This window comes from Vombatus ursinus, unplaced genomic scaffold (genome assembly GCF_900497805.2).
Source record: "Vombatus ursinus unplaced genomic scaffold, bare-nosed wombat genome assembly UNPS02005659.1, whole genome shotgun sequence".
Classification (NCBI taxonomy): domain Eukaryota; kingdom Metazoa; phylum Chordata; class Mammalia; order Diprotodontia; family Vombatidae; genus Vombatus; species Vombatus ursinus.
Window position 1 is genome coordinate 24,643,531 of NW_020945437.1, and position 26,024 is coordinate 24,669,554.

The window sequence follows — 26,024 nt, forward strand, 5'->3', positions numbered from 1 at the left end:
AAGTCGTCTTATAGGAAAAATTGTATCAGAGTGCCAGAGAAATAGTTCTTTTACATATTGCAATCTTGTACATTCCTCTTAGGTCATAAAAATTAAAGAGAAGATAAATTTATAATCTGATACTTCTTTCAATGTCATAAAAGTTGAACAAACTTAAACAGAATTATAATCTCATACATCCCCTAAGGAAACAAACTTCATCAAACTATAGGTAAAATAAGTCAGGTTGCAGCTTACACTACATTTACAAGGTTCACAAATAGGCTGGTTGAGGAGGAAGATTTTACATGTCATCAAGGAGTCAGGGACAGTTGAGATTCTTCTCTGGTTTCTTATCTTTTTGTAGTTATTCAGTCACATCCAACTCTTTGTGACCCAATTTAGAGTTTTCTTGGCAAAGATACTAGAGTAGTTTTCCATTTCCTTCTTTAGCTCATTTTATAAATGAAAAAACTGAGGCAAACAGGGTTAAGTGACTTATTAAGAGTCACATAGCTATTAAGTGTCTGAGACCAGATTTGAACTTAGAAAGATGAGTCCTGGCACTCTATTCTAAGGAATGTTTAATGTTTTAAATAAATTTTTACATCTCATGGGACAGGTTTTGATTCAGGAGGAATAAAAGGAAATAAAAAATTCTCAACAATTAGCTACAAAGATTTCCCCCCAGTTTATTGTTACCTTTCTAATTCTTGCTGCATTGATTTTGTTTGTAAAAAAGTATATCAATTTTGTGATCAATGAAATAATATTTTTAAAGCACTTAACACATTGAATGACATATAGTAGGTACTTAATTGGTACTAGTTCTTTTTTCCTTTTCATCCTTTATGCAATAGAATTTATCCACTTTATTCTTTATGATCATCTGTAGCCCTTGTTTCATCAAAAATTCTCCCTTATTCTTAGTTGTGGAAGGCATCTCTTGTGTTACTCCTCCAATTTGCTTATGGTGTGACCTTTTATATCCAGGTTGTATGTCTATTTGGAGTTTATTGATATAGAATGTTGGCAAATCTAATTTCTTTTTTTTTCTCTTTTTTGGTGAGGCAATTGGGGTTAAGTGACTTGCCCAGAGTCACATGGCTAGTGAGTGTTATGTGTCTGAGATTGGATTTGAACTCAGGGCCTCCTCACTTCAGGGCCAGTGCTCTATCCACTCAAATCTAATTTCTGCTAGGCTGTTTTACAGCTTTCCCAGAAATTTTGCTAACCGAGAGTTGGCTAACCCCCTTAGTGAGTGGCATGACCACTAAACTCTTTCCTACTAGTGCCAGTTTTAGACCATTGGTCTGCCATCATCAGTCAATGACTTATTTATTTATACAACCCTCTATAGCTGGGTGGAGCAGTGGACAGAGTGCTGGGCCTGAAGTCAAGAAGACCTGAATTCAAATTTGGCCTATGTTTCCTCAACTGTAAAATGGAGTTGATAATAGCACCTACCTCACAGGGTTGTTGTGAGGATTAAATGAGATAGTAATTATAAAGTGGGCAGCTGGGTGGTGCAGTGGATAGAGCACTGGGCCTGGAATCAGGAAGACTCATCTTCCTGAGTTCAAGGACTCACTTAAGACATTCACTAGCTGTGTGACCCTGGCAAGTCACTTAACCCTGTTTTTCTTAGTTTCCTCATCTGTAAAATGAACTGGAGAAGGAAATGGCAAACTAGTATCTTTGCCAAGAAAACCCCAAGTGGGGTCATGAAGAATCAGACATGACTGAAATGACTGAACAGCAGTAACAATAACGATAACAAATTATAAAGTGCTTAGTACAGTTCCTGGCACATAATAGGTGCTTATTAAATGCTTCCTTCCTTCCTTGGTAGGTTTGGGGGGAGATAAAAGTTTTGATAATACACAGCCCCTGCCTTCACGGAGCTTGGAAGTTTTATTCCCTATTTAACAAACTCCTATTTTGGGATGACTTTTATTTTTTGGTACATACTTGTGATTTCATTGGTATTGGGGGCTCTGCCTGCCAATGTAGATCTGTAACTGCTCTGTAATTTCTAAACAACTTGCCTCCGGTTACCCAAACTGTACTGACAGATAATGTAATATGAGCCAGAATAACTGGAATATTGGACCTGTGTTTGAGGTCCCTTCACTAGGTTTCATTTTCCTCAGTCTTCACAGTGGGGGGATTGGATTAGATGGGTTTTAAGATTCCTTTTAGCTCTAAAATTCTATGACTAATTCAGTTCAGCAAACGACGTGCCCACTGACTGCAGAGTACCGCACTGAATACTGGGTGTGAGATACAGAGTTTAGGTATGACACAGTCCCTGCCCTAGGGCAGTAGGTGGCACAGTGGATAGAGTGCTGAGTCTAGAGTCAGGAAGACTCATCTTCGTGAGTTCAAATTCAGCATACTCCAGCATCTTTGCCAAGAAAATCCCAAATGGAGTCATGAAGAGTTGGACATGATTGAAACGACCGACCAACAAAAATCCATGCCCTTTAAGTTTAGGAGGCTCAGAGTTTAGGAGGAGAATTCGAAACAGAGTAGAAACTTGTGACAGTAAGTTTGCCTCTTTGGATAATGGATCTCCTTCCAACTTGTACCCTCTCTCCTCCCTCTCCTCACCCACCTACCCCCAAATGCAGGACAAAGAGTACTGGATGATGGAAATCTGAACTGTATTTTCTTAGAAATGCTCCTTCTCTACAGACCTTCTTGCAGTGGGGATGAGACCAGTGCCAGTGGAGACAATGCAGCTATTTACAGATAACCATGACTTCAATGGGTTGTTTGTTTTAATAATGGTATACTTTGCTAGGCTTCCTAAATTGTGCCGTTATTCTCATTGAAATAGATGCCCAGTGGTATTTGGAGCCTGGGCTCTCCTGGTGTGTTTAATTTCTTTCACAGTATGGATGACAGCCTTTTTTTTCCTCCCAGCCTGTGCTGGTATAAACTGCTTGGAATAGTTGCGTAATTAGCCCAGTGCAGAGCCAATTTGCTATAGTTTGGGGCTGGCAGGCAGTTTCTAGGTAACTAGTAGATTTTCTGGAGAGAAAATCCTACTTCTGATGATGACTGCTATGAAATTAAAGGATGAATAGCTTGATTTAAGTTTTGTTGCCATTTGGAAAATTTTTTTAATTTACTAAAAGTCTATGTCTATATGATATAAAAATATTCCATTCAATTCTACAAATGGAGTAGACTCTTTAGGGGTAGGGAACTCCCTCTCACTGGGGCCTTCCAGTGATCTCGGGGATGTCACTCTGTGTTGGTAGATCAGATCAATGCACCAGGTATGTTTTCTGAGCTGCCTTACAAATCTGGTATTCTGTGAGTAAAACATATGTATTAGGTGTCTGCTTTGAGTAGGACTTATCTTTGGGCCCTGAGGGAGACATTAATAGGTCAGTAAGTACTTATTACTGTGTGCCTGGGACTGTGCTAAGTATTTGAGGCATTGTGCTAAGCTCTGATAGGACCTGATACCTGCCCTGAGGAGCTCAGTGCCCTGTGGGGATAAGATAAGCACACAGATAGAATACTGTTAAGTATATAAGTGAATAGAAGAAGTACAAATAATACAAATGGTTAGAGAAGTACAAATAAAGGACTGGTTGAGATCTGAGAAGGTAGCACCTTAGCTGGTCCTTTATCATTGGGAGGGTGTTAATTGGCAGAGTTTGATTTGGGATTTTTGGGATTGAAGTAGGGGAAATATTCTCTCTGAAATAGGATGGCATTGTAGAAAGAACACTAGATTTAGAGTTAGCAGGCTTTGAATTTTGGCTGTAATGATTAGTTCTTAACTGTGTGACCATGGGGCAAGTCATTTAATATCTCTGGGCCTCATTTTTCTCTCCTTAAGAATGGTAATAAGTAATACTTAATGCTTCCTTTCTCATAGGGAAATAGTATTATTTTAGGAATAGGAAAAATTGACTGTCAGTCTTGGTTTCTCCATCTTCCTGAGTTCAAATCCAGCCTTAGAAACTAACTGTGTAACTCTGGGCAAGTCACTTAACCTTGTTTGCCTCAGTTCCTCATCTGTAAAATGAACTGGAGAAGGAAATGGCAAATACTCCGCCATCTGCAAAGAAAACCCTAAATGGGGTCATGAAGAATCAGATACAATTGAAAAATGGCTCAACAAAGTTGGTGCCATTTTTCCAACAGCGTGTGCTCACATCATGTTTCTGTGTCACATTTAGGTAATTCTTGCATTATTTCAGATCTCTTCATTATTATTATATCTGTTATGGTGATCTGTGATCACTGATCTTTGATGCTACTATTGTAATTGTTTGGGGGGCCCCCATGAACTGTGCCCACATAAGATGGTGAACTTAATCGATAAATACTTTGTGTGTTCTGACTGCTCCACCAATTCAAAGTTCCCCATCTCCCTTCCTGTCCTAGGGCCTCCCTATTCCCTGAGACACAACAATATTGAAATTAGGCTAATTAATAACTGTATAATGACCTCTAAATATTTAAGTGAAAGGAAGAGTCAGTTGATGTGGCAAACTTCATTGTTGTCTTATTTTAAGAAATTGCTACAGCCCCCAGCCTTCAGTAACCACCACCCTGATCAGTCAGCAGCCATCAACAGCAAGGCAAGACCCTCCACCAGCAAAAAAATTATACCTTGCTGAAGGTTCAGATGGTGGTGAGCATTTTTTAGCAATAAAGTATTTTTTAATTAAGGTATGTACATTTTTTAGACATAATGCTATTGCATACTTAATAGACTACAGTATAATATAAACATAACTTTTATATGAAACACAAAAATTCATGTGACCTTGCTTTATTGTGATGCTCGCATTATTGCTGTGTTCTGGAACTGAACCTGCAATATCTCCAAGGTTTGCCTATATTAAATATGTAGAACACTTTGCTTTGAAACATTGTATAAATGTTAGGTATTATTATTATTATTTATCAAAGCATGTCACCCAAGAAGCAAGCAGAGAAGTTCACCACTAGGTTTGCCACAAGGTCATGATTTTTTGGACCACATCAGCACTCAAAGGCTCATTTACTAAGTAGTAGAGGGATTAGAGCCTCAGTCACTGGAGGGGGAACCTGCGCTGGTGAAGTCATTGACCCTGGAAGTGCTGAAATGATAAGAATAGTAGTTCAGATTTGTAGAGGACTTTGGTCTTTTTTTTTTTTTTTTTTTGGTGAGGCAATTGGGGTTAAGTGACTTGCCCAGGGTCACACAGGAGGACTTTGGTCTTAAAAGGTACTTTCCTTATAGCAAACCTTTTAGGCAGAGAAGGTACTTTTCATTTTCCTTATTTTACAGATGAGGAAACTGGTTTAGAAGAGGAAAGGACTGCCAGTGGTCATGTGTCTTGTAAATGGTGAAGGTGAGAATTCAACCCAGGTTTGGGGGCCTTCCTATAATAGCTGGGCTTTCCTAATTCCATCCCATTTTATAGGTGCCTCAGCATAGTGTCCCTGTAAATTGTTAGCCCAGACGTGCCCATCTAACTACTCTTTCCTGACCCACCTCATATTTTCAGCCAACCACTAAGATAGTTTTGTAATCTTTTACCCAAGATAGAGGACATGCCCACCATAAACTTTTCAATGACTTGGTTTACAGCAATTAAAATTTTTGACGACATCAGCTAATAACTACGTGATAATTTACCACTTACTATCTGTGTGATAGGTGAATCATTTCAACCTTTTTGAGCTTCTGTTTCCTCATCTGTAAAGTGAGGATAGTAATAATAATACTGATTTCCAAAAAGCATATAAAAGTATAAAATGGGCCTCCTGACTGAAGATAGGAAAGGTTGAAAATGAGACAAAGTAAGACATTGACTCTCACATTTCTTCCAGATTAATAGTTGCAGACAATAACCTTAAAGAGATCAAAAAAGCAACAGCAAATGAGCCCTTGATCTTCTTGCCAGGTTTTGAGATATGCAACCAAGGACAACACCAGTTTAGTATACAAGCTCATTTATGAGGATAATTTACATTTATAGAGCCCCTTAAGGTGACATAAGACACTTACAGCACAACAGTGAAGTAGTTGATGCACATACCATTCAGTGTTAAAAGGAGGAAACTGTAAAGGAGAAGGCTCAGAGGGAGGGGGACAGGGAAGGGAATGAGCATTTATGTAGCACTTACTCTGTGCCAGGAACTGTACTATATGCTTTACAAATATTAACTCATTTGATCCTCACAACAACCCTGAGAAGTAGGTGCTGTTATGCCCATTTTACAGTTGAGGAAACTGAGGCAAACAGTAACTTCTGACTTACCCAGAGTATCTTGTCTTTAGCAGGAATTTGACTGTTTTCCTACCTCCAAGGACTTTTTGCACTAAACTAAGAGACCTCTGAGATAATGGGTGTGAAAGACTTCGTGAGGGTGAAACAGAACACAAATATAAACTATTACAATAATTATTAATATCTGCAGAAGCATCCATTAAAGACACTCTCCCCACTCTCCACTTATCTTTATGCTAGTTTGTACACCAAGCTGGAGTCCCTTCCCAGTAGGAGCTGACTCTCTAAGGAGCAAAGAGCTCTGGGATAGTAATCTTCAGTCTTCAGTTCAAAGCCTCACACTGCTGCTGAATTTCCTGTATGACCTTGAAGTAAACATGCCATCTCCTTGGAACTGTTTCCTCACTGCTGAAAATGAAGGGGTTAGATTAAATGATCATTTATGTCCTCATAAGCACTAACATTATATTGAATAAATAAAGCATTCATTAAGTACTTACTATGTGTAAAGCACTGTGTTAAGTGCTGGGGATACATATAGAAAGGTAGGACAGTTCCTACTGTCAAGAGTCAGGAGAAGACAGCCATGTGGGAGATTTCAGCTGCAAGCTGAATGGAAAGTTCCCCACTACAAGGTGTAGTGGTAAAGCAGATAGTAACGCCTCTTTCTTAATGTCATTACCATCAAAATCCTGTCAGTTTCTGTTGTTGAGCCATTTGATCAGTGCCATAGATATTGGTGGAAAGAACTTGCTTTTCTAGGTCTTCAAAAGATGAGGCTGTAGTGGAGCAGCCAGGTGGCACAGTGGATAGAGCTCTGGCCTTGGAACTCTTGGAAGGACCTGAGTTCAAATCTAGCCTCAGACATTTGACACCTACTAGCTGTGTGACCCTGGACAAGTCACTTAACCCCAATTGCCTCACCAAAAAGAAAAAAAAAAGATGAGGCTGTAGCATATGCAGGAACAGTTGCCAGGCTGCATCTCTTTATGAGTTACTTCTTAGGAAGATGGCGGAGGGCACTTGCCTAGAAGCATTTCTAGTCCCAAGGTTCTTGGTTTCAGGATCCTGGGCTATCTCCATGAGGTTGTGAGGGGAGATGATGGTCAAGGTTGGTCAAGGTGGTGGTTGTCTGCCAGATGCTGCCTCTTGTCTTTCCCTCAGGATGCCTTGGTGCTTCAGCTAGGCTGATTTGCTTGTCCTGTGTGGGAGGGGGGTATTGCTGGGTTGGTTGGTTCCTTTGCCAAGCCAATTGCTTTCTCAGATGATGGCTGTGGGGGCTGGCCTAGAAGCAGGACCCACAGTGGTCTAGGGGGTGCTGCCACTACCAGGCATCCGCCTTGTTTAGCAGTTGGGCAGTTTGTGGTGATGAGGAAGGTAGACCTCTTCTCCACAATGATTTCTCTCCCCAGGAATAGCTGTGGGAGCTGGGCTGGAAGCAGTTCTGGTGGCTTAGGGGACACTTCTATTCCCAAGACTCTTGAGTTCAGGGTCCTGGTATGTCCCCATTGGGATCTGAGGGGAGATGGTGGTCAGGACGGTGGTGGTGGTGGTTTGACTTGCCTGGAACATGCTGTCCCATGTCTCTCCCACAGAGTGCCCTGCTGCTGCTTCAGCCAGGCTGGCTTGCCTGTCCTTAGTACTCAGTTCTTTCCCAACCCTCACAATGTATAGTTTACAACCCAAAGTGTCTTTCAGATCTGACATTGCATGTTTTAAAGCTCTTTTAAACACTAATGTATTACAATAATTCCTATTTCTATAGTGCTGTAAAGTTTGCTAAGAACACATCTCGAACATCTCTGTGAGTTAGTGTAAGTATTATCCCATTTTATAGAAGAAGAAACTGAAGCACCAGAGACTAAAGGATTTTGTCAGGGGCCAATATCTTGGTATTAGAACTAGGACTCCAACCTGGTGACTTGAAGACTGCTCTTTATTACTGTGCCTTATATTCCAAGGTCTCTTCCAATGCTGATTGTTTTTGTGTAATTGTCCAAAGTTGGCAGCACTAAAAGCTGTCATAGAAAAGACCTTCAGGGGCTGACTGAATGGTAAACAATCTGACTTCAGGTGTGAACCATGAGGTTTGGTGGGAGTCATGAGACTTACGTGTTAAGACACGGTGGTATAAAGGAGGGATTCAGTATGTATTGGATTCAGAGTCACAAGCATCTGGATTTAAATCTTGGCTCTATGTCATTTACTAGTTGTATGACTTGGGCAGTTTCCTTCTCTGTGCCTCAGTTTTCTGCTCTGTAAAATGAGGAGGTTGGACTAGTTTTTTTTTTTTCTAGATCTTTCCACTGCACCATGTTGCACTGGGGCCTCTTTCCTAGTCTCTTAGGTGTGCTGTGCTCTCTACTAGTACTATGCTAGGAGGAAACTTCTGCATGCACACTTGAGGGCTTAATTGTAGGTAGCCTTCAGCAGGTTTTTTCTTCCTTTGTAATTGGCTTTATTTACAGCCTCTCAGTCATAAAGATGGTGTATGTCCTAAATGGAAGATCAGTAGAAATTTCCAGCTTAGTCAATTATTGATGCCTACGAATGTTGCAGTGAATTTGTTTTAGGGTTTTAGAATTTGAAGAAATCTCTGGCACAGGATTTTGGCATTGGCCTGGTTTGGCTAATTACTCTATAAAGATAATGACCATTTATTTTTTAGTGCAACAAATTACTGCTTTGTGTCTGGCCTTTCTCTTTCCTTTCTGGGCTTTGAGTGGAATAGCTATTGTAGAAGAGAATTTAAACACATATATTTTGTTTGATTGTTAGAGCAGTAGAATACCTTTCTCTAAGCAAGTGTCTTAAGGGTCACTCAGCTGGAAGTCTGGTGGGAATGGGGTGGCCTACTTGTTGAGGATATTAAGATTGAAATCTTGAATTCACACTTTCTAGGAATGTGTGTACTAAAAACAAGTTGGGATTTAGTTGGATGATAATTTTACTCTAAAGTATATGTGAAACTTTGATAGAGGTGTGTCTCTAAAATGAGGAGACTGATTTTCCTAAGTCCAATTTGGATCTGTGGCACACTTTCTATATGGGAAGAACACAAATTTTGTATCTTTTTGTATATCTACCTCTCTTTTTGGGAAGACATAAGAATGTTTCCTGAGGTAGGGAAGTACAATGTAGTGGAAAGAGCAGAGGGAGTCTGGGAAACTGACCTCTGATCCTGGAGAGGTGCTTTTTCCATATTTTTTTCTTTGTATTGCCAGAATCTAGCACAGATCTCATAGATCTTTGTAGTCCCAGTATCATAGCACTGGGAAAACATTTGTTTGTACAGAGATTCCACACTTCCCATGATAGCCAATTGTAGAGGTTGTCTGCAACCCAACCCTACCTATTCTTGTCCTCCAACATTCTCCTCCTTAGCCCCCACTCTATTCTGTGTAAGCCCCAGCTCTTCTCTCTCCCGACTTCTGAGTTGGACATCATCCTTGGGGCAGTTAGGACCTAACTCCAGTAACAGCTAAACAGCAGATGTCATTGGGCAGGTTCCTCCATCCAGCGTTCTAGACTAAACTCCTGCCCTCATGGCTGTGGCAGGTGCTCCTCTGAGGGCTTTGCCCTGTGGTCAGTCACTGGTGAGGAAGAACCCTGCCCCTGTTTTTGTTTTAAGTAGGCCAGAAGGAGATGGACAGAAATGGATGATACTGTTTCCTCAATAAACAATACATTTTCTTCCAAACTTATTTCTCTTCTTTTTGCACTTAATAGTATTTTTTTAACCTATTCATGTCAGTTTATTTTTTAGTTTTCAAATGAACTTTTGTAAGATTTTGAGTTCCAAATTTTTTTCTCCCTCTCTGTCTCCCCTCCCCCCTCCCTAAGACAGCAAACAATCCAATATAGGTTATACAATCATATTAAACATATTTTCACATTAGTCATTTTGTGAAAGAAGAATCAGAACAAAAGGGAAAAACCACAAGAAAGCAACAAAAAAGAGAAAACAGTATGCTTCTATCTGTATTCAGACTCCATAGTTCTTTCTCTGTATGTGGATAGCATTTTCTATCATGAGTCTTTTGGAATTGTCTTAGATCCTTGTATTGCTGAGAAGGGTTAAGTCTATCAATATTAGTCATAGCACAACGTGGCTGTTACTGTGTACAATATTCTCCTGGTTCTGCTCACTTCACTCAGCATCAGACCATACAAGTCTTTCCAGGTTTTTCTGAAGCCCACTTGCTCATCATTTCTTATAGCACAATAGTATTCCATTACATTCATATACCATAACTTGTTCAGCCATTCCCCAGTTGATGGGCCTCCCCTCACTTTCCAATTCTTTGCCACCACGAACAGAGCTGCTATAAATATTCTTGTACATGTGGGCCCTTTTCCCTTTATGATGATCTTTTTGGGTTACATACTTAGTAGTGGTATTGCTGGGTCAAAGTGTATTCATAGTTTGATTACCCTTTGAGCATGGTTTCAAATTGCTCTCTAGAATGGTTGGATCAGTTCACAACTTTACCAACAATGCATTAGTGTTCCAATTTTCCCACATCTCCAACATTTATTGTTTTACCTTTTTGTCAGATTAGCTAATCTGATAGGTGTGAGGTGGTGCCTCAGAGTTTTTTTGATTTGCATTTCTCTAAACAATAGTGATTTAGAGCATCTTTTCATATGACTATAGATAGCTTTAATTTCTTCATCTGAGAATTGCCTGTTCATATCCATTGACCATTTCTATCAATTGGGGAATGACTTGTATTGTTATAAATTTGACTCAGTTCTCTATATAGTTGAGAAATGAGGCCTTTTTCAGAAACACTGGCTATAAAAATTGTTTCCCAGCTTTCTGCTTTCTTTTTAATTGTGGTTGCATTGGCTTTGACAAACTTACTACCCTTAAGGGAACCCTGTCCTTCTAGCCAAAGGTTCCCAATCTCACCCTGGATTTGTCACTTCTCTCACTCCACATATCCGGTCAGTTGCCAAGTCCTGTCATTTCTCTCTTCACAGCAACTTTTTTCTCCTCACAGAGTTGCCCTCTTAGTTCCAGTGCCCATCACCTCTCACCTGGACTACTTCAATGGCCTTCTAGTTGGTCTTCCTTCTGCAAGTCTCTCCTTTCTCCATTCTGTCCTCCACACAACTGCCTAAGAATTCTCCTAAAGTGCAGGTCAGACCATATCACTTCCCTACTCAGTAAACTCCAGTGACTCCCAGTGGGCTGTAGAATCAAATATTTCCCCTTTATCTTATCCTTTTTAATGAATAGTTTTGTGTTGTCTTATAGTGTACATAATCATAGTAATGAATAAATATGAACTGTATTACTATATTCACTTAGCAATGAATGAACATGAATCACATATATACAATTTATAGATAAATAAATTATAAATAATTGGTTGCATGCTTAAATTTGTTTTGCTTTTCAGGGGAATGTAACAAAAAAAAGTTTGGATATGATTGACCAAGAGGCTAAATGAACCAAAGCTGACATCTGTTTCAGTTACACAGGAGGCCTCATTTCTCAAATATAGGTAACTGAGCCAAATTTATAAAAATAACAGCCATTCCCCAATTGCTCAATGATCAAAGGATAAAAACATGCAATTTGCAGAAGAAGAAACCAAAACTATCAATGGTCATATGAAAAAAATGCTCTGAATCACTAATAATTAGAGAAATGCAAATTAAACAGCTGTGAGGTACCACCTCACACTTATCAGATTGGTTAACATGACAGAAAAAGAAAATAATGAATGCTAGAAGGGATGTGGAAGAATAGGGACATGAATTCACTGTTGGTGGAGTTGTTAATTGGTCCAACAATTCTGGTGAACAATTTGGAACTGTGCCCAAAGGCCTATAAAATTGTGCATACCCTTTGATTCAGCAATGCCAGTACTAGGTCTGTGTCTCAAAGGGATCAAAGAAAAAGGAAAAAGACATATATATTTATAGCAGATTTTTTTTTGTGTGGTGGCAAAGAATAGGAAATGGGAGGGGATGCCCATCAATTGGGGAATGGCTGAACAGGTTGTGATGGTATATGATTGTGATGGAATATTATTGTGCTATAAGAAATTATGAGGGGGATGGTTTCAGAAAGATCTGTGAAGACTTCTATGAACTGATACAAAGTGATACAAAGTGATACAAAGTGAAGTAGAGTAGAACCAGAAGAACATTGTCCAAAATAACAGCAATATTATACAATAATCAATTGTGAAGGACTTAGCTACTGTAATCAACACAGTGATTCAAGACAATTCCAAAGAACTCATGATGAAAAATGCCATCCACCTCCAGACACAGAACTGTTGGACTCTGAGTGCAGATTGAAGTATAATTTTTTCACTTTTCTTTCTTTTTCTTATTTGCAACATGGCTAATATGGAAGTGTTCTACATGACTTCATATATATATATACACATATATACATATATGATGGATATCATATTGCTTGGCTTCTCAGTGGATGTGGGAAGGGGCTGGAGGAAGGGAGGGAATTTGGAACTCAAAATAAAAAAATGGTTTTTTTAAAAAGCACTTAAGAACTGAGTGAGGTCAGTAGTGCACAGTTTTTGTTTTTTGGTCTAGATTTTTTTTTTTTAAATTTCATGAATGCGGAGAGCTTTTAATGACAAAACTCCCTCCGCAGATGCAGGTCAGTAGCTTCTCTGCAAAAATATAGTTTTATCAAGTTGCCTAGGGCATTGAGAAGTTTAGTAACATGCCTTCAAGATCACATAGTCAGGATGTGTCAGAAATGAAATGTTATATAATGATTATTTCCATTTTACAGATGAGGAAACTGAGTCTCAGAAGGGATAAATGACTTGTTCTCAGTCTAAAAAGTGGTAGAGCCTGGACCAAAATTTCATTCTCCTTTCTCTAAAACTAGCATTCCTTCCACTACACTGTTGCAACTGTAAAGCATTTAGAATTCAAATCCTGTGGTTTGAGTCTAATATTAATCAGTCTCATATGCAGTCTTGGTTTACAGAGTGCTTTTCTCACAATAGCCTACCAGAAAGTTTCATCCTGCTAGGTCAGACTCTGAATAGAAAATAAGCTACCACTTGAGAAGGAATATTTCAAAGTGATTTTGAAAAATGTTTTGTAATTGGCCTATTAGGCTACCATGGTGTTAATGTATCTACCATCATTTATAACTCAGGAAATAAATAAGTAAATGTCTTTTATCTCACTTTAATTATGTTTCTTTGATTAAAAACAGGCAGAAACTCTTTGCAAACATCTTGTGGCAAACAAGGGAAATAGAGGGAAATTCATTCCTTAATGAGAATGGCATCCTAAAAAGAATCTTATTTAAAAAACATATTAAAATAAAAAACAGATATGTCAGCAATCCAGGCAGAGTGAAAACTAGCTCAGTAAAAACTGTAAATTGGTCCCAGCCATTATCATTTCTGATCACTGTAACTTGCTTACTGGGAGCTTAAACCATCTGGTTTTTCTGTTAATCCTTTAAAACCCACTTGGTGGATTTTTCAGGGAAGAGAGGTAATAAACCTTGAAATATGGCCACCAATCTTCCTAGCCCACTTCTGAGTTAATTGCCTGCAAACTTAAGTGTTTTTGGAAAAAACCAAAAGGAATTAAATGTTGCTGTCAACTCTCTGGGACCCAGCTGGAGCCCTATGCACCTGTCATTGGCTTGGAGGAGGTTTCCTCTATAATTAAGAACTCCTCCCTCATGCTTTTGCTTCACTGCAGGTCACAGGAACCTGGTGAAACAGTTGAATTATTTTAATTGCATACTACTTTCAGAGTCAGTGATGCTGATTGAGCCTTGTGGCTTTGTGTAGGCCTGCCCTGCTTTCCTCTTGGGCCAGTTTTATTGTCCTTTGTTGAAAGGTGAGTATAATTCCTACTCATTTGGAGGGTTGAAGATCCAACCCACCTTCTGTTTAACACAGATGCCATTTCATGTATAGACATTTGTTCTTCCAAAGACTTATAGAAGTTCAGTAAAGAAGACCAGAAAATAGTGTTGGAACAGACCCTAGAGGTCATCTAATCCAGAGGTGTCAAACACAAGGCAACACTCTCAGTTCCTTTGAAACCAGATTAAAGGGAAATTGGGAAATGTTTTTAAAAATAAGTAAAAATACAATAGAACATAGATAATGTTAATATCTAGTTTTCTAAGTCAGTATGTGGCAGACAGGGATCTTTATGTACAGTTTAGTGGCCCTGTTTCTGTTTGAGTTTGACAGTGCTGACACATTTGCTGAGCACCGTCTGTGTGCACACCACTGGGCTGGACACTGGAGGAGGTACAGGGCTTAATGAAACCATGGTTCCTGCTCACTTAAGCCTGCATTCTTATAGGGAGGTAGGTTAATAATTCATATACAATTTTGCATGACATGTATAGCAGAGAGGTATACATGAAGTTCAGTGTGAGGTTGCACGTCTTTGCTCGAAGGAGGGATAGGGAAGTTTTCATGGATCAGATAGTGGCTGGAGAGGACATTCCATACATAGGGAATAAGTGAATGCAGGGAGCTGGAGAAAGTGCTGGGCATGACTCAGAATCATGGTGTCAGAGATTGAGAGCTGGACCTCTGAAATTTTATGAATGAGGAAGCTGAGGCCCAGATCACACAGGCAGTTACCGTCTGAGGCAGGATTTGAACCTAGGCCTTTTGACTCCAAACCCAATAATGGAATCCCTAGGTTATACTGCCCAACTTGATTGAAATACAGGTGTGAAAGGGAGCAGGGTGAGGTAGGAGTGGAAAGGAAGGCTCTTACAAGGTGGTGGAGAGCCTTGAATGACAGGCTAAAAAGTGTGATTTTTACCCAGTGGACAGCGAATGCTCTCTTGAAAACTTGAGATCTGGGTGTGATGAAGTTTCTTGTGGCAGCATATGAAGGATGGCTTGGAGAGGATGAGGGAATAGGGGTTGAACAACTATTAGGAGGACATTTCAGTAGTGTAGTTGGGTGATATTGAGGCCCTTTGCTAAGGGTGGAGATCCAAGAAATGCTGCAGAATTGGTATGAACAACGTATGGGATATGCAAAGTCCAATTTCTGCCCTTCTCTGGAGTTCCTCTTAATTACCAAGTCCCTTGTAAAGTATTTTATGAATAAGTGTGTCTTAATGGAGGCTCAAGCCCCCAGTATGAAACAAGGAGTTTCTACAGTCTCCTTGGGTTAGATTAGTCATATTATGTTAACCAAAAACCTACGTGAAGCACAGCACAGATTCAGTCAAGGCATTAAACTGGAGCAGTAAAGTAAATGAAATGAATGTTATAGAAACATTCTCAGCAAACATTCCCTAAATGGATGCATTCCCCTTCTCCTTTTCCCCATCAGAGTCTGGAGAGGAATTCTCCTTTATATCCAGATTCCTCCCTGGAGGAGAACAGTGCACCATCTTGGCCTCCCCGAGCCCTGGTACTTAGTGCTTGGCTTTCTCTTTGCGTCGGCTGCAGCTCCAGGAGGCTCTGTGTTTCTGATGCCTCACCTTCTCCTAACCAGCAGCCTGCCCACCCACAAAGCAAGCCCGGTTTCTACTCTGGCTCAGAGTGAGGACATTGCCCCCAGCTCAGGACTCCCTAAATGTCGTGTCCTGTTCTTTTCTCCATGTGGCTTCCTCTTGGGCTCTTTCCTCTTCCTCTCGGATTTCTGTTTCTTCTTCAGTGATTAAGTTCCTCTTGAACCCACGCACTGTTCTCCTGGGAAGTAAAGTCCTACTTGGAGGACCTTAAGTCTTTCACCCCCCTTGCCTTTTTACAAACCTGCTTTTGCATTACAAACACACACACACACACACACACACCCCATAGTGAATAAAATAAAGTATGAACAAATCCATTTATTTTTCCTAAATTTTGTTTGATAAGTTTGACACACAGTTGGCACCTCATAAATGTTGAATCAGACTCCTCCATTTCCTTAGGTTCCAGACCCCTTACCCTTCTTCTCTCTGTGTTTTCTTTTGTTGAGCATATTATTTTGAATGTGTTGTTAGCACATGGCCCTGATGCTTATTAATCAGTCTGTGAGGCTTGGTCTGTTGGTGCCAGCTGCTTTTCAGCTATTTTTAATGTGCCTTCACATTCAGGCCTTTGTAATGCTATTTAAAACTTCCTTCCATGTTTTTAGTTTCCTCTTTAGCTCCTCTTTTCTCTTAATTCCCACCAACTGGTGCCTGTACACAAGTGTACTTTCCTTGAGTGAGACTAATTCTGTAGACATAGCTGTGGACTTGTTCAATAGCACAAGGGAGGTGGTATTGTTTCCTTTATTTGCTGGAACTCAAATATTCTCTCTGGAATGACCCTGAGAAAGGACTTAAGACATAGAACGTCAGAGTTGGGAGGGAAGGAGGACTTTGAAGAGCCTTTTGTCCAACATGGCCCTCTTACAGAAGAGGACCCTGAATCTCAGGCTCGGGAAGGGACTTGCCTAATGTCACTTAGGTAGTAGGTATGGGAATGGGGATCCAAGCCCAAATCTTCTGACTCCAAGCACTTGTGTGCTTTCCCCATTAAACTAGAGAGTAGCCAAGTATAGGGATAACTATTTCTGACGCCTGCTTCTCTCCATCATAGGAGTGGACTGTGTGGTAGATTATGTCCTTTAAAAAATAACTTGCATTTCTATAATGGCTTCTTATGGTTTACGGAACTTTCTCTACAACAACCCTAGGAGGTGGTCCCAGTGTAGCTTTAATTGCTTTTTTTTTTTTTTAAGATGTGGGCAAGATTAAGTGACTTACTTGGATACAGTCACCCAGCTAGGAAATATCAGAGCTTTGTTTCACATTCAGGTCTGGAGAGCTTCTCTCTTCTTTCCTTGAAGTACTATGCTGTTTGTTGTAGTGTAACAACAGAATTGAGAAACAGAGGGCCTGAGTTGGGATTCTGCTTCTGTTACTTACTGTGTTACTTTGAGCAAGTCAGTAAAAATCTCTGGGCTACATTTTCCTCATTTGTAAAATGATGGGATGGATTAAATGATCTCTGAAGTTCCTTCTAGCTCTAAATTCTGTGATAACTTATGCTATTTAAAGAATTAGATAAGGAAAAGTTACGGAGAGGCATGAACAGAAATCACATGGAATGTCAGCCAACAACATTTATTAAGGGCTTACTATGTGTCAGGCAATGTGCTAAGTGCTGGAGTTACAAAGAAAGACAATAACCAGTGCTGGCTGTCATGTCTGTTACTGGGTACACAGAAGTTATATACAGAGTAGAGGGAAGGTAATCAGAAAGGGAAAGGATCAACAAATAGCTTGGGGGAGGGGAGGATTGAGAAAAGCCTCCTAGGAAAGTGGGCTTTGAGCTTATTAAAGGAAGCCAGAGAAAGCAAGAGGCAGAGGTGAGGAGGCAGAACATTCCAGGATTGGGGATTGCCAGTGCATAGGTGTGCAGATAGGACATGGAGTGCCATGTGTGAGGAGCTGCAAATATAGCTAGATCATAGAGTGCGTGGAGGTGTAGTAAAGTGTGAGAAGATGGGAAAGGTAGGAAGGGCCATGTTATAAAGGAGATTTACATGACACTCCATTTGATTCTAGAGGAAATAGAGGTGCACTGGAGACTCATTTAACAAGACAGGAGGAGGGTGACATGGTCAGACCTGTGCTTTATTTAGGAAGGTCACTTTGGCAGCTGAGAGGAGGACAGATTGAAGGGGGAAGAGACTTGAAGCAGAGAGACCAGTTAGAAGGCTAAGGCTGTAGTCTGAGAGAGGGGATGAGTGCCTGAATGGAGAGAAAAGCCACACTTGAGATTGAGATCTGTGAAAATAAATCCTGGTGGCGAGCTCTGTATGGCAGCCATATCTACCGAGAAAACTTCTGGAAGGCTGAATGGAAAACCTAGAATAGGTTGGATGAAGCATTGTGTTGAATTCAATTTAAAAAAAATTTAAGTGCTTATTTTACGCAAGATCCTATGCTGGATTCTGTGGATCCAAAGATGAAGCAAGACATGGACCTAAAAATGAAGTAGAGGAAGACAAATTCAAAAGCAAATATGGAATAAATTTGAATATGCCAAGTGTGTAGGTGAGAGGTCTAGAGTGGTTGAGAGGCAAGAGAAGAGAAGGGAAGGGGAGAGAGAGGAAAGAAGGGGATAGAGAGGGAGAGGGAAAGGGAGGGGCAGAGAGAGAGAAGGAGGGAAGGAGAGAGATGGGAAAGAGAGAATCAATAAACATTGATTAAGTGGCTACTGTGTTCCAGGCACTGTGCTAAGTGCTGGGGATACAAAAAAGGCAAGACAGTCCCTGCCCTTAATGAACTCACAGTCTAAACGGGGAGACAGTATTCAAACAAATATATACAAAGCAAGCTATAAACAGAATAAATAGGAAATAATTAAGAGAAGGAAGGCACTAGAATTAAGAAGAGTTGGGGAAGGCTTCCCCTAGAAGGTAGGATTTTACTCACATTTGAAATCTGTCACTTCTGATCTTCCCACTCCCTCATGTCCAGTAAGTTTCCAAGTCCTATTTTTTCTGCCTTCACAGCATCTTTCACATCCTTCTTGTGAGGAGGTGCAGTGGATAAAGTGCTGGATTTGGAGCCATGAAGCCTTGAGTTCAAATCCTGGTTCAAATACCTATTAGCTGGGGGATCCTGAGCAAGTTACTTAACCCTTCCCAGTCTCAGTTTCCTCATCTGTGAAGTGGGAATAATAGAATCTGCTTCACAAGGCTGTTGTAAGAGTCAAATGACATATAAAGCACTTTGAAAACCTTAAAATACTATACAAATGTGTTCATTTCCTATTATTACTTCTTGTTATTTCTCACCTGTACTGTTAAAATAACCTCCGTAATGGTTTCTTTCTGTGTAGTTTGTCCTAGCGGAACTGGAACGTGCATTGAATGAACTTTCCCCACACTCTAACTCCACCTTTGGAAATGCTCTTTCTCACCTCTGTGAAATTTTCTCTGGTCTCTCCCTCCTCCCCTAGACTCATCCTTCTTTCTGCTCACATTTTCTTAGGTGAAGTTGTCTTGGCCTTTCCTGTGGCCCCTTGTATTCTATTTTGTATCACATTCATGTCCATATTTGTCATATCTGTCCTGGAAGGCTCTAAACCCCTTGGGAGCTTTCTGCTACAGGACCCTCTGAGGTGGAAAGGGCTTAATCAGTATTTATTGAGTTGAGCCTACTTTTGTTAAGCCCCTCTGCTTCACCTAAGACTGGCCATTCAGTTTTCACCTTAGCAGAAATGAGGCACTGGTGGGTACAAAAGGTAAAATGTGATCAGGATCGTGGGGAAAGACAGTCCTGTGATTTGGGGAGCTCAGAGGAGAAAGAGGTCATCAGTAACCATCATCATTATCATCCTGTGAAGGCCTTCAAATTCATGTCATATGAGGAAACACTGAAGGGACTGGGTATGTTCCTTGATGCTGAGTGCCTAGAATACAGAAAACTTAAGGTGGACAGGATAGCTGTCTACAGCTTTCAAGCATTTGGAAGGGGATCAAGTGGAAGAGGGGTTAGATTTGTTCATTTTGGGCCCCAGAGGATAGAACTAGAAGGGGTGGCCAAAAAAACAAAACAAAACAAATTTAGGCTTGAGATGAGGATAACAAACCAGTTAGGATATTGCAATTTTTTTGTATTTCTTTCTGTAGTATGTTAATAGAGCCTATTATGGCATCTTTCAATTTTTCATTGGCATTTTAAAAAACATTTTATTGTTTTTCAACCAACAAACGTCCATAAAGGAACCCTAACCCCTATTGGAAAAAAATAAAAACAAAACCTTTGTAACAAAAATATATAGTCAAGCAAAAACAAATTTTAGTGTTCAAAAATATGTATCATATTCTGCATCAGCTGTCAGGTGGTGGGGTAACATGTTTCATCATGAGCTTTCTGGAATTGTCATTGGTCATTGCATCCAAAAGGGTTCTTAAGTCTTTCAAAGTTATTTGTCTTTGCAGTGTTGTTGGTATTGCATAAATTGTTCTGGTTCTTCTCACTTTACTCTACATCAGTTCATTCAAGGTTTTCCAGGTTTCTCTGGAACTATCCCTTTCATAATTTCTTATGACAAAATAGTATTTCATTCCATTCATATTCTAGAATTTGTTCTGTCATAACCTAATTGATGGCCTTCATTTGCATTTAATGACTAACTAAGGAATGAAGCATCTACAGAGACAGGAGACCATGTTCAAGTCCTAGAGTAGAAATAATAGCCTTTTGTGGAGGAACTTGACGAATTCATTGTTGATTATTGTTGAGCAAGCACATGGTACAAATACCAAAGTGGGATCATACTAATGTCAGCTCCAGGAGTACTAGAATCCTGTCGGATGGGTCATAATAATTACAGCAAAGTGAAAGTAGAATGTTAGCTTTTTAAGTTGTCATGTTTTTTAGAGTTTGTCATAGTAAGACATCAGAAAATTCAGAATTGAAATCCCCAGACCAAGAATGTCCGAATGTGAAGGAGCCTTTATTAGAACACAAAACAGAATGTTAGAGCTGGGCAAAACCTTATCATATAATTTGAGAGGGGGAAGGGAATTTGGAGATAATCTCCTCTAACACTCATTTTGTTAATAAGCAAGAATACTTCAAATTTATATTGAGTTTACATTTGCACAATGCTTTACATATGTGGTCTCATTTGATTCTCTCAACAATCTGGAGAGGTAGGTAGATGAAGAAATGAGGTCCGCAGAGAAGAATGGGTAACAGCTAGTTAAGGGGCAAGATTGGTTTATGAATAGAAACCAAGATTTCCTGACCCATGCTGCTCTTATTGACAACACTGGCACCTTACATTTGTATAATACCTTCTACTTTTTAAAGTTTGTTAATAACTTGATTGAAGGACCAAATGATGTCATGGAAAGAGCACAGGACTCATAGCTGGAAAATATGTGTCTAAAGTCCCCACCCCGACACTTGCTAGTTGTGTGTCCATGTGAGATCACTCCCCTTCTTTCCTTCTTTCTGTAGAGTTGGGTTAATAATACTAGACATAATTTACCTTATTGTAAAGTGCTATGGAAATACCAGCTGTTGTTAAGCTTGTTTGATCTTCCGAACAGCCCTTTGAGGCATGACAGATATTATTGTCCCCATTTTAGAAGTAAGGAAATCGAAGCCCTAAGAGGCTAAATGACTTATCACAGATAAGCTTGCTGTAGAGCTTGGGGTAGAGCCATAGTTGAACTTCATATACTTGACACAATTGTGTGTCTCTGTGCCTCTGAGTTGGTAGGATTTTATTAGGAAGTAACATATAAAGTAAGTAGTTTAAACTCTAATCTGTCTGCAGATTGTGTAGAGGCATGTGGTACAGCAGAAAGCAGCTTTCTTTGCAATATCTAAGACCTGGGGTTCAGTTCTTCTTGTACCCACTTATTAGGTAACTGACCTTGAGGAAGTCACTTAAATTATCAGAGCCTTAGTTTCTCTACATTTGCATGATGAGGATGATAATCCAACTCAGCAGCAGGTGTGGAAATGCTTTACAATGATTGTGTCTGTTTGTGGATACAAATTCATAGTCTTCAAATATAAACCGTCGGCTATCAAAGCTGGAATCTTAGGATGTAGACCGTCCAGTCATGATGGGTGATCTGAGGCCGATGGACCTTTCCTCAGAATAATGTTTTTTAAGTGCATAAAATAAGAAACCAATTATATTGGCTTACAGTTATCAAAACATTAAGAAGAAAATTCACGAACCCTGATGTAGTTCTACTTGTTCATTTTTTTAGATAGGGGAAATGACTTGTCTAAGATCACACATCTCATCAGTGGCTTTACTGAGACTCATCTAGCTAGGTTTTCTGACTCTTTGTTTCAGAGCTCTTTTCTTTCTATTTATATCCAAAACAAAAGACTTTACTCTGTGTGACCCTAGGAGGCAGAACAAAGAACAGTGGATAGAAATAGAGAGAGACACATTTCAGTTCAGTTTAAAGAATTTTTCCAGAGTCAGAGCTTTCTTCCAAAAAAGCAGGCTACCTTGGGTAAGTTAGGAGCTCCCAGTCACTAGAGATTTTTAAGCAGGGGCTGAATGACCACCTGTCAGGAACATATATCCTATCATCAAAATAACCCTGTTAAATAGCTAAAAGTATTATTGTCCCAATTTTATAGATGAGAATACTGAAACTCAAGAGATGGGAAACGTCACACAACTGCTAATTGGAGTTGAATTTGACTCCTTTTAGCTCTTAACAGTCTGATTCCAGAAATGTATGTACTGAATGACTTATTGAGTGCCAGGCATTGGGTTTGGAGAGCTCCAGGTTTGTGCTGAGAAATGTATCTTTGCAAAGAACAAAAATGCAAAAGTTGATGAGTTGGTGAAAAATTAAGGGCTTGGGAAGCAGGTAATTGCAGCTGTTGCTAGATTATTCATTTGTTATCACAATGCACAGTGTCTGCATTCCCTTCTTCCTCTCCCTGGCTGACTGCCAAATATTTGCAGGCACTCCAGGGCCAGCCTACCTGCTGACCTGAACCCGCTTGCCTTAGGAAAATGAGACACGAACTGAAGCTGGCGTCCTCTGAATGCCATCTGTTTCCCAACACACAGATGCTGTCTTTGCACTCCCAACTTAGTGCAACTCCCATGATTAATTCATTTCCAGGTAACCCTTCCATGAATGTAATTCAGCATCAGCTTCCAGTGTAATGAAACCCCGCATAGGCAACCGGCTGTAGACTGAAAGGAGGGTTTGGGCGGTTGGCCTGAGACCGTCAGGGTGTGGGACATCAGAGGACAGCAGGAAGGAAGCCAAGTGGAGAAACCATCAGGTGAGGAGAAGCAGGCCAGTGCCTGGAGTGAGCCCCAGACCAGGACGGAACGACTAAGTCTATAGGCATCACTCTGTGATCTTGATAGAGTTGCTTTGCTTATTGAAATCCCAGTTTTCTCCAGGAAAATGTGAATTTTGGATTATTAAGGGTCTTAATATCTATCCTGTTCATTCCTAGCTCTGTCACTTAACCATCTTGTGACCTTGGGCGAGTCAGTTCCCTTCTTCTAAGCAGCAGTTTCCTTTTATGAAAATGGGGTTGTTAATCTGCCCTGTCTAACTCGCTGGGCTGTTATAATGCAAATAAGAAATAAATGATATTCGGCAGTGAGTATCAAAATGCTCTGTAATCGTAAGTTGCTGTATAAATGGCAGTTAGGTGGCACAGTGGATAGAACACTGGGCCTGGAGTTAGGAAGATCTGAGTTAAAATTCAATCTCAGACACTTACTGGCTGTGTGGCCCTAGGCAAGTAACTTAACCTCTATTTGCCTCAATTTCCTCATCTGTAAAATGGGGATAGTAAGAGTGTCCACCTCCCAGGGTTGTTGTGAGGATCAAATAAAATATAATTTAAAATTCCTTAGCATAGTGCCTAGCACATTGTAGGCATTAGCTGCTACCTATTGTTGTTATTATTATTATAGCTAAAAACTGTTGTTGAAGCAGAGAATCAAAGTTTCTCAAACTGCTTGCAATTTAGAGAGAATGACAAAGGGAGAAGAATTAAATTATACTATTACATTTACAGTATTAACAGGAGCTTCATTTCTGGTGGGTGTAAGAAGCCTTTATACTTCCACATCCATGATTTCATTTGCGTGGATACTCCTTCCACAAACATAGATCACATTCTTGTCTGTGTGTTGGCTATGGCCAAAAATACTAAATCATCACCTGTTGTCTAATCTTCTGGTGATGAGCCTTTCTGCACCTTGGCTGGTCCTCAAATGATAGATACCCAGTTGCTTGCCTCTATTTAAAGCCTTTCCATCTTCATCGGATAGTTCAGAATTTGTGGTCTATATCATAGCTTTGGATTGTCCAGAAAAACACAATAGAAATGTGAGTTAGTGTTATTTATAGCTATACCAATATGGCATCAGAAAAGGACTTTTGTGGAGGTACGTACCTCACAATAACAATAATAACCATAGCTCACATTTCCTGTGTATGGTACAGTTTACAAAGCTCACTTCTTACAATATACCTTCTGGGATTAATTCCCATTGGTACTGTACATGCCTTGTATATACACAATTCTTTGTACAGTGTCTTCTCCATTAGAATGTGAACTTCTTGAGGGTAGGGACCCTGTTTTTGCCTTCTTCGTATCTGTAGTGCTTAGTACAGTGTGTGGTACCTAGCTTTTAGTGCTTCTGAAATGCTCATTAATAACTTGCGAAAGCAATATACGAGGAAAGCCCTGGAGAATGAAGTGCTTTGCTCACAGTCACCCAGCTAGTAAGTTGCAGCGCCAGAACTCTGCTCCAGTTCTTTTTGGCTACAATTCCAGTCTCCTCTTATTCCTGTGCTGAGCCTGGCAGAGGAGGAATGTCACTGTGGTAGTCTTGGGCTGCTTTAGCCTGCCTCTGGCATCTACCTGGGCTCTGAAAAGTGACCCCTTTAGGGCTACTTGTTCCTTAAGCCTTTGGAGTGCCTATGTCTTTTGTTTGGAGTCTCCTTTTTATTTCCCCTTTTGGTTGCTTTTTCTGGCCCCTTCCTACCTTTTATAGCCTTCTCACATGTCACTCTCCCCCACATACTCTGTGATCCAGTGATGCTGGCTGGCCTTCTTGCTGTTTCTCCATCTGCTGAGTCTGGGCATTTTCACTGGCTGCCCCCCAAACATGGGATGATATCCCTCCTCACCTTGCATCCTGGTTTCCTTCAGGTCTCAGCTGGAGTCTGCAATAAGCTGTTCCCAGTCCTCCTAATCATAATGTTGATCATTTCCAAGTTAGCCAGTTTTTGTCTTATATCTTTTTTGTACGTGATTGTTGGCACGTTGTCTCCTCCATTAGACTGTGAGCTTCTTGAGAGCAAGGACTTTTGTTTTCTGCCTTTCTTTTTTATCACAGTACCTGGTAAATAGTAGGCACTTAATAAATGTTTCTTAACTTGACTGATGTGAGCACTGAATGACTCACACTTCTATTCCTTTAACCCAGAGCACAGTTAGAAATATTGCCAACCTTCGTTGGGAGGGCAAAGGAAACCAAATATGTTGAAACATAGTCATCAAAATGTTAAAAAAAAATTAATGAATCCTCTTAAGAGTCCCTGATCTAGACCACACTGCTCATGTTATAGATAATAATGATTATAATAATAGCTATCATTAAATGGTGCTGGGCACTGTGCTAATAAGCACTTTACAAATATTTTCTTTTTTGAGCCTTAACAGCAGTCCTGGGAGGTAGGTGCTATTACTATCCCCATTTTACAGTTGAGGAAACTGAGGCAAACCAAGACCCGCTTGTCCAGGGTAGTACATGTCTGAAGTAGGATTTTAATTCAGGTCTTTCATGACTCCTGGCCTGGTGCTCTATCCACTGTGCCACCTGGCTGTCTCATAGGGAAACTGAGGCTGAGAGAAGTCAACTGACTTACCCATGATCACACAGGTAGTACTAAATAAGGGATCTGGGATAGAATGTCAGAGATAGAAAGGGATCTTAGGCTATAAAATGTTAGACTAATGGACATTAGAATATGGAATGTCTGAGTGAGGAGGCCCCTTAGAGATCTTCTACTACAATCTCTTCTTTTTACTGTTGAGAACACGTAATGAAGACAAGAGAGAAAAGGGAGTTGAATCATACAGTGGGTCAGTAATAGAGCTTAGACTTGGTCTAAGATCTACTGATTCTAAGTTGATGATCTTTTCATAATATAGTTCCTGATAAATATATCAAAGCTAAAGTTTTCTGTGTGTGTAAGATCATTTTCCCCTCTTGGGCAAAGAAATTACAGTGGAACACCTGTGTTTTGGGTCATTTCTTCTTGGTTTAGTTGAGGTTT

General features: G+C 40.1%; 1 protein-coding gene across 3 annotated transcripts in view; it reads left to right on the forward strand.

Annotated features, from left to right (window-relative positions):
- Positions 1-26,024, forward strand: part of FAM168A (family with sequence similarity 168 member A) — a 185,583-nt gene that overhangs the window by 23,759 nt on the left and 135,800 nt on the right. The window contains exons 1-2 of one of the 3 annotated variants that reach the window (XM_027848111.1): positions 5,309-5,345; positions 11,636-11,740. The exons of 1 other annotated variant lie outside the window; for it this stretch is intronic. Coding sequence is in view for 1 of the 2 variants with exons in the window: in XM_027848113.1 (XP_027703914.1) it covers positions 5,337-5,345 (9 nt within the window). In the remaining variant the exon portion in view is untranslated. Of the gene's footprint in view, positions 1-5,308; positions 5,346-11,635; positions 11,741-26,024 lie in introns of those variants that run through there. One more of the 3 variants, XM_027848113.1, reaches the window with a different exon arrangement.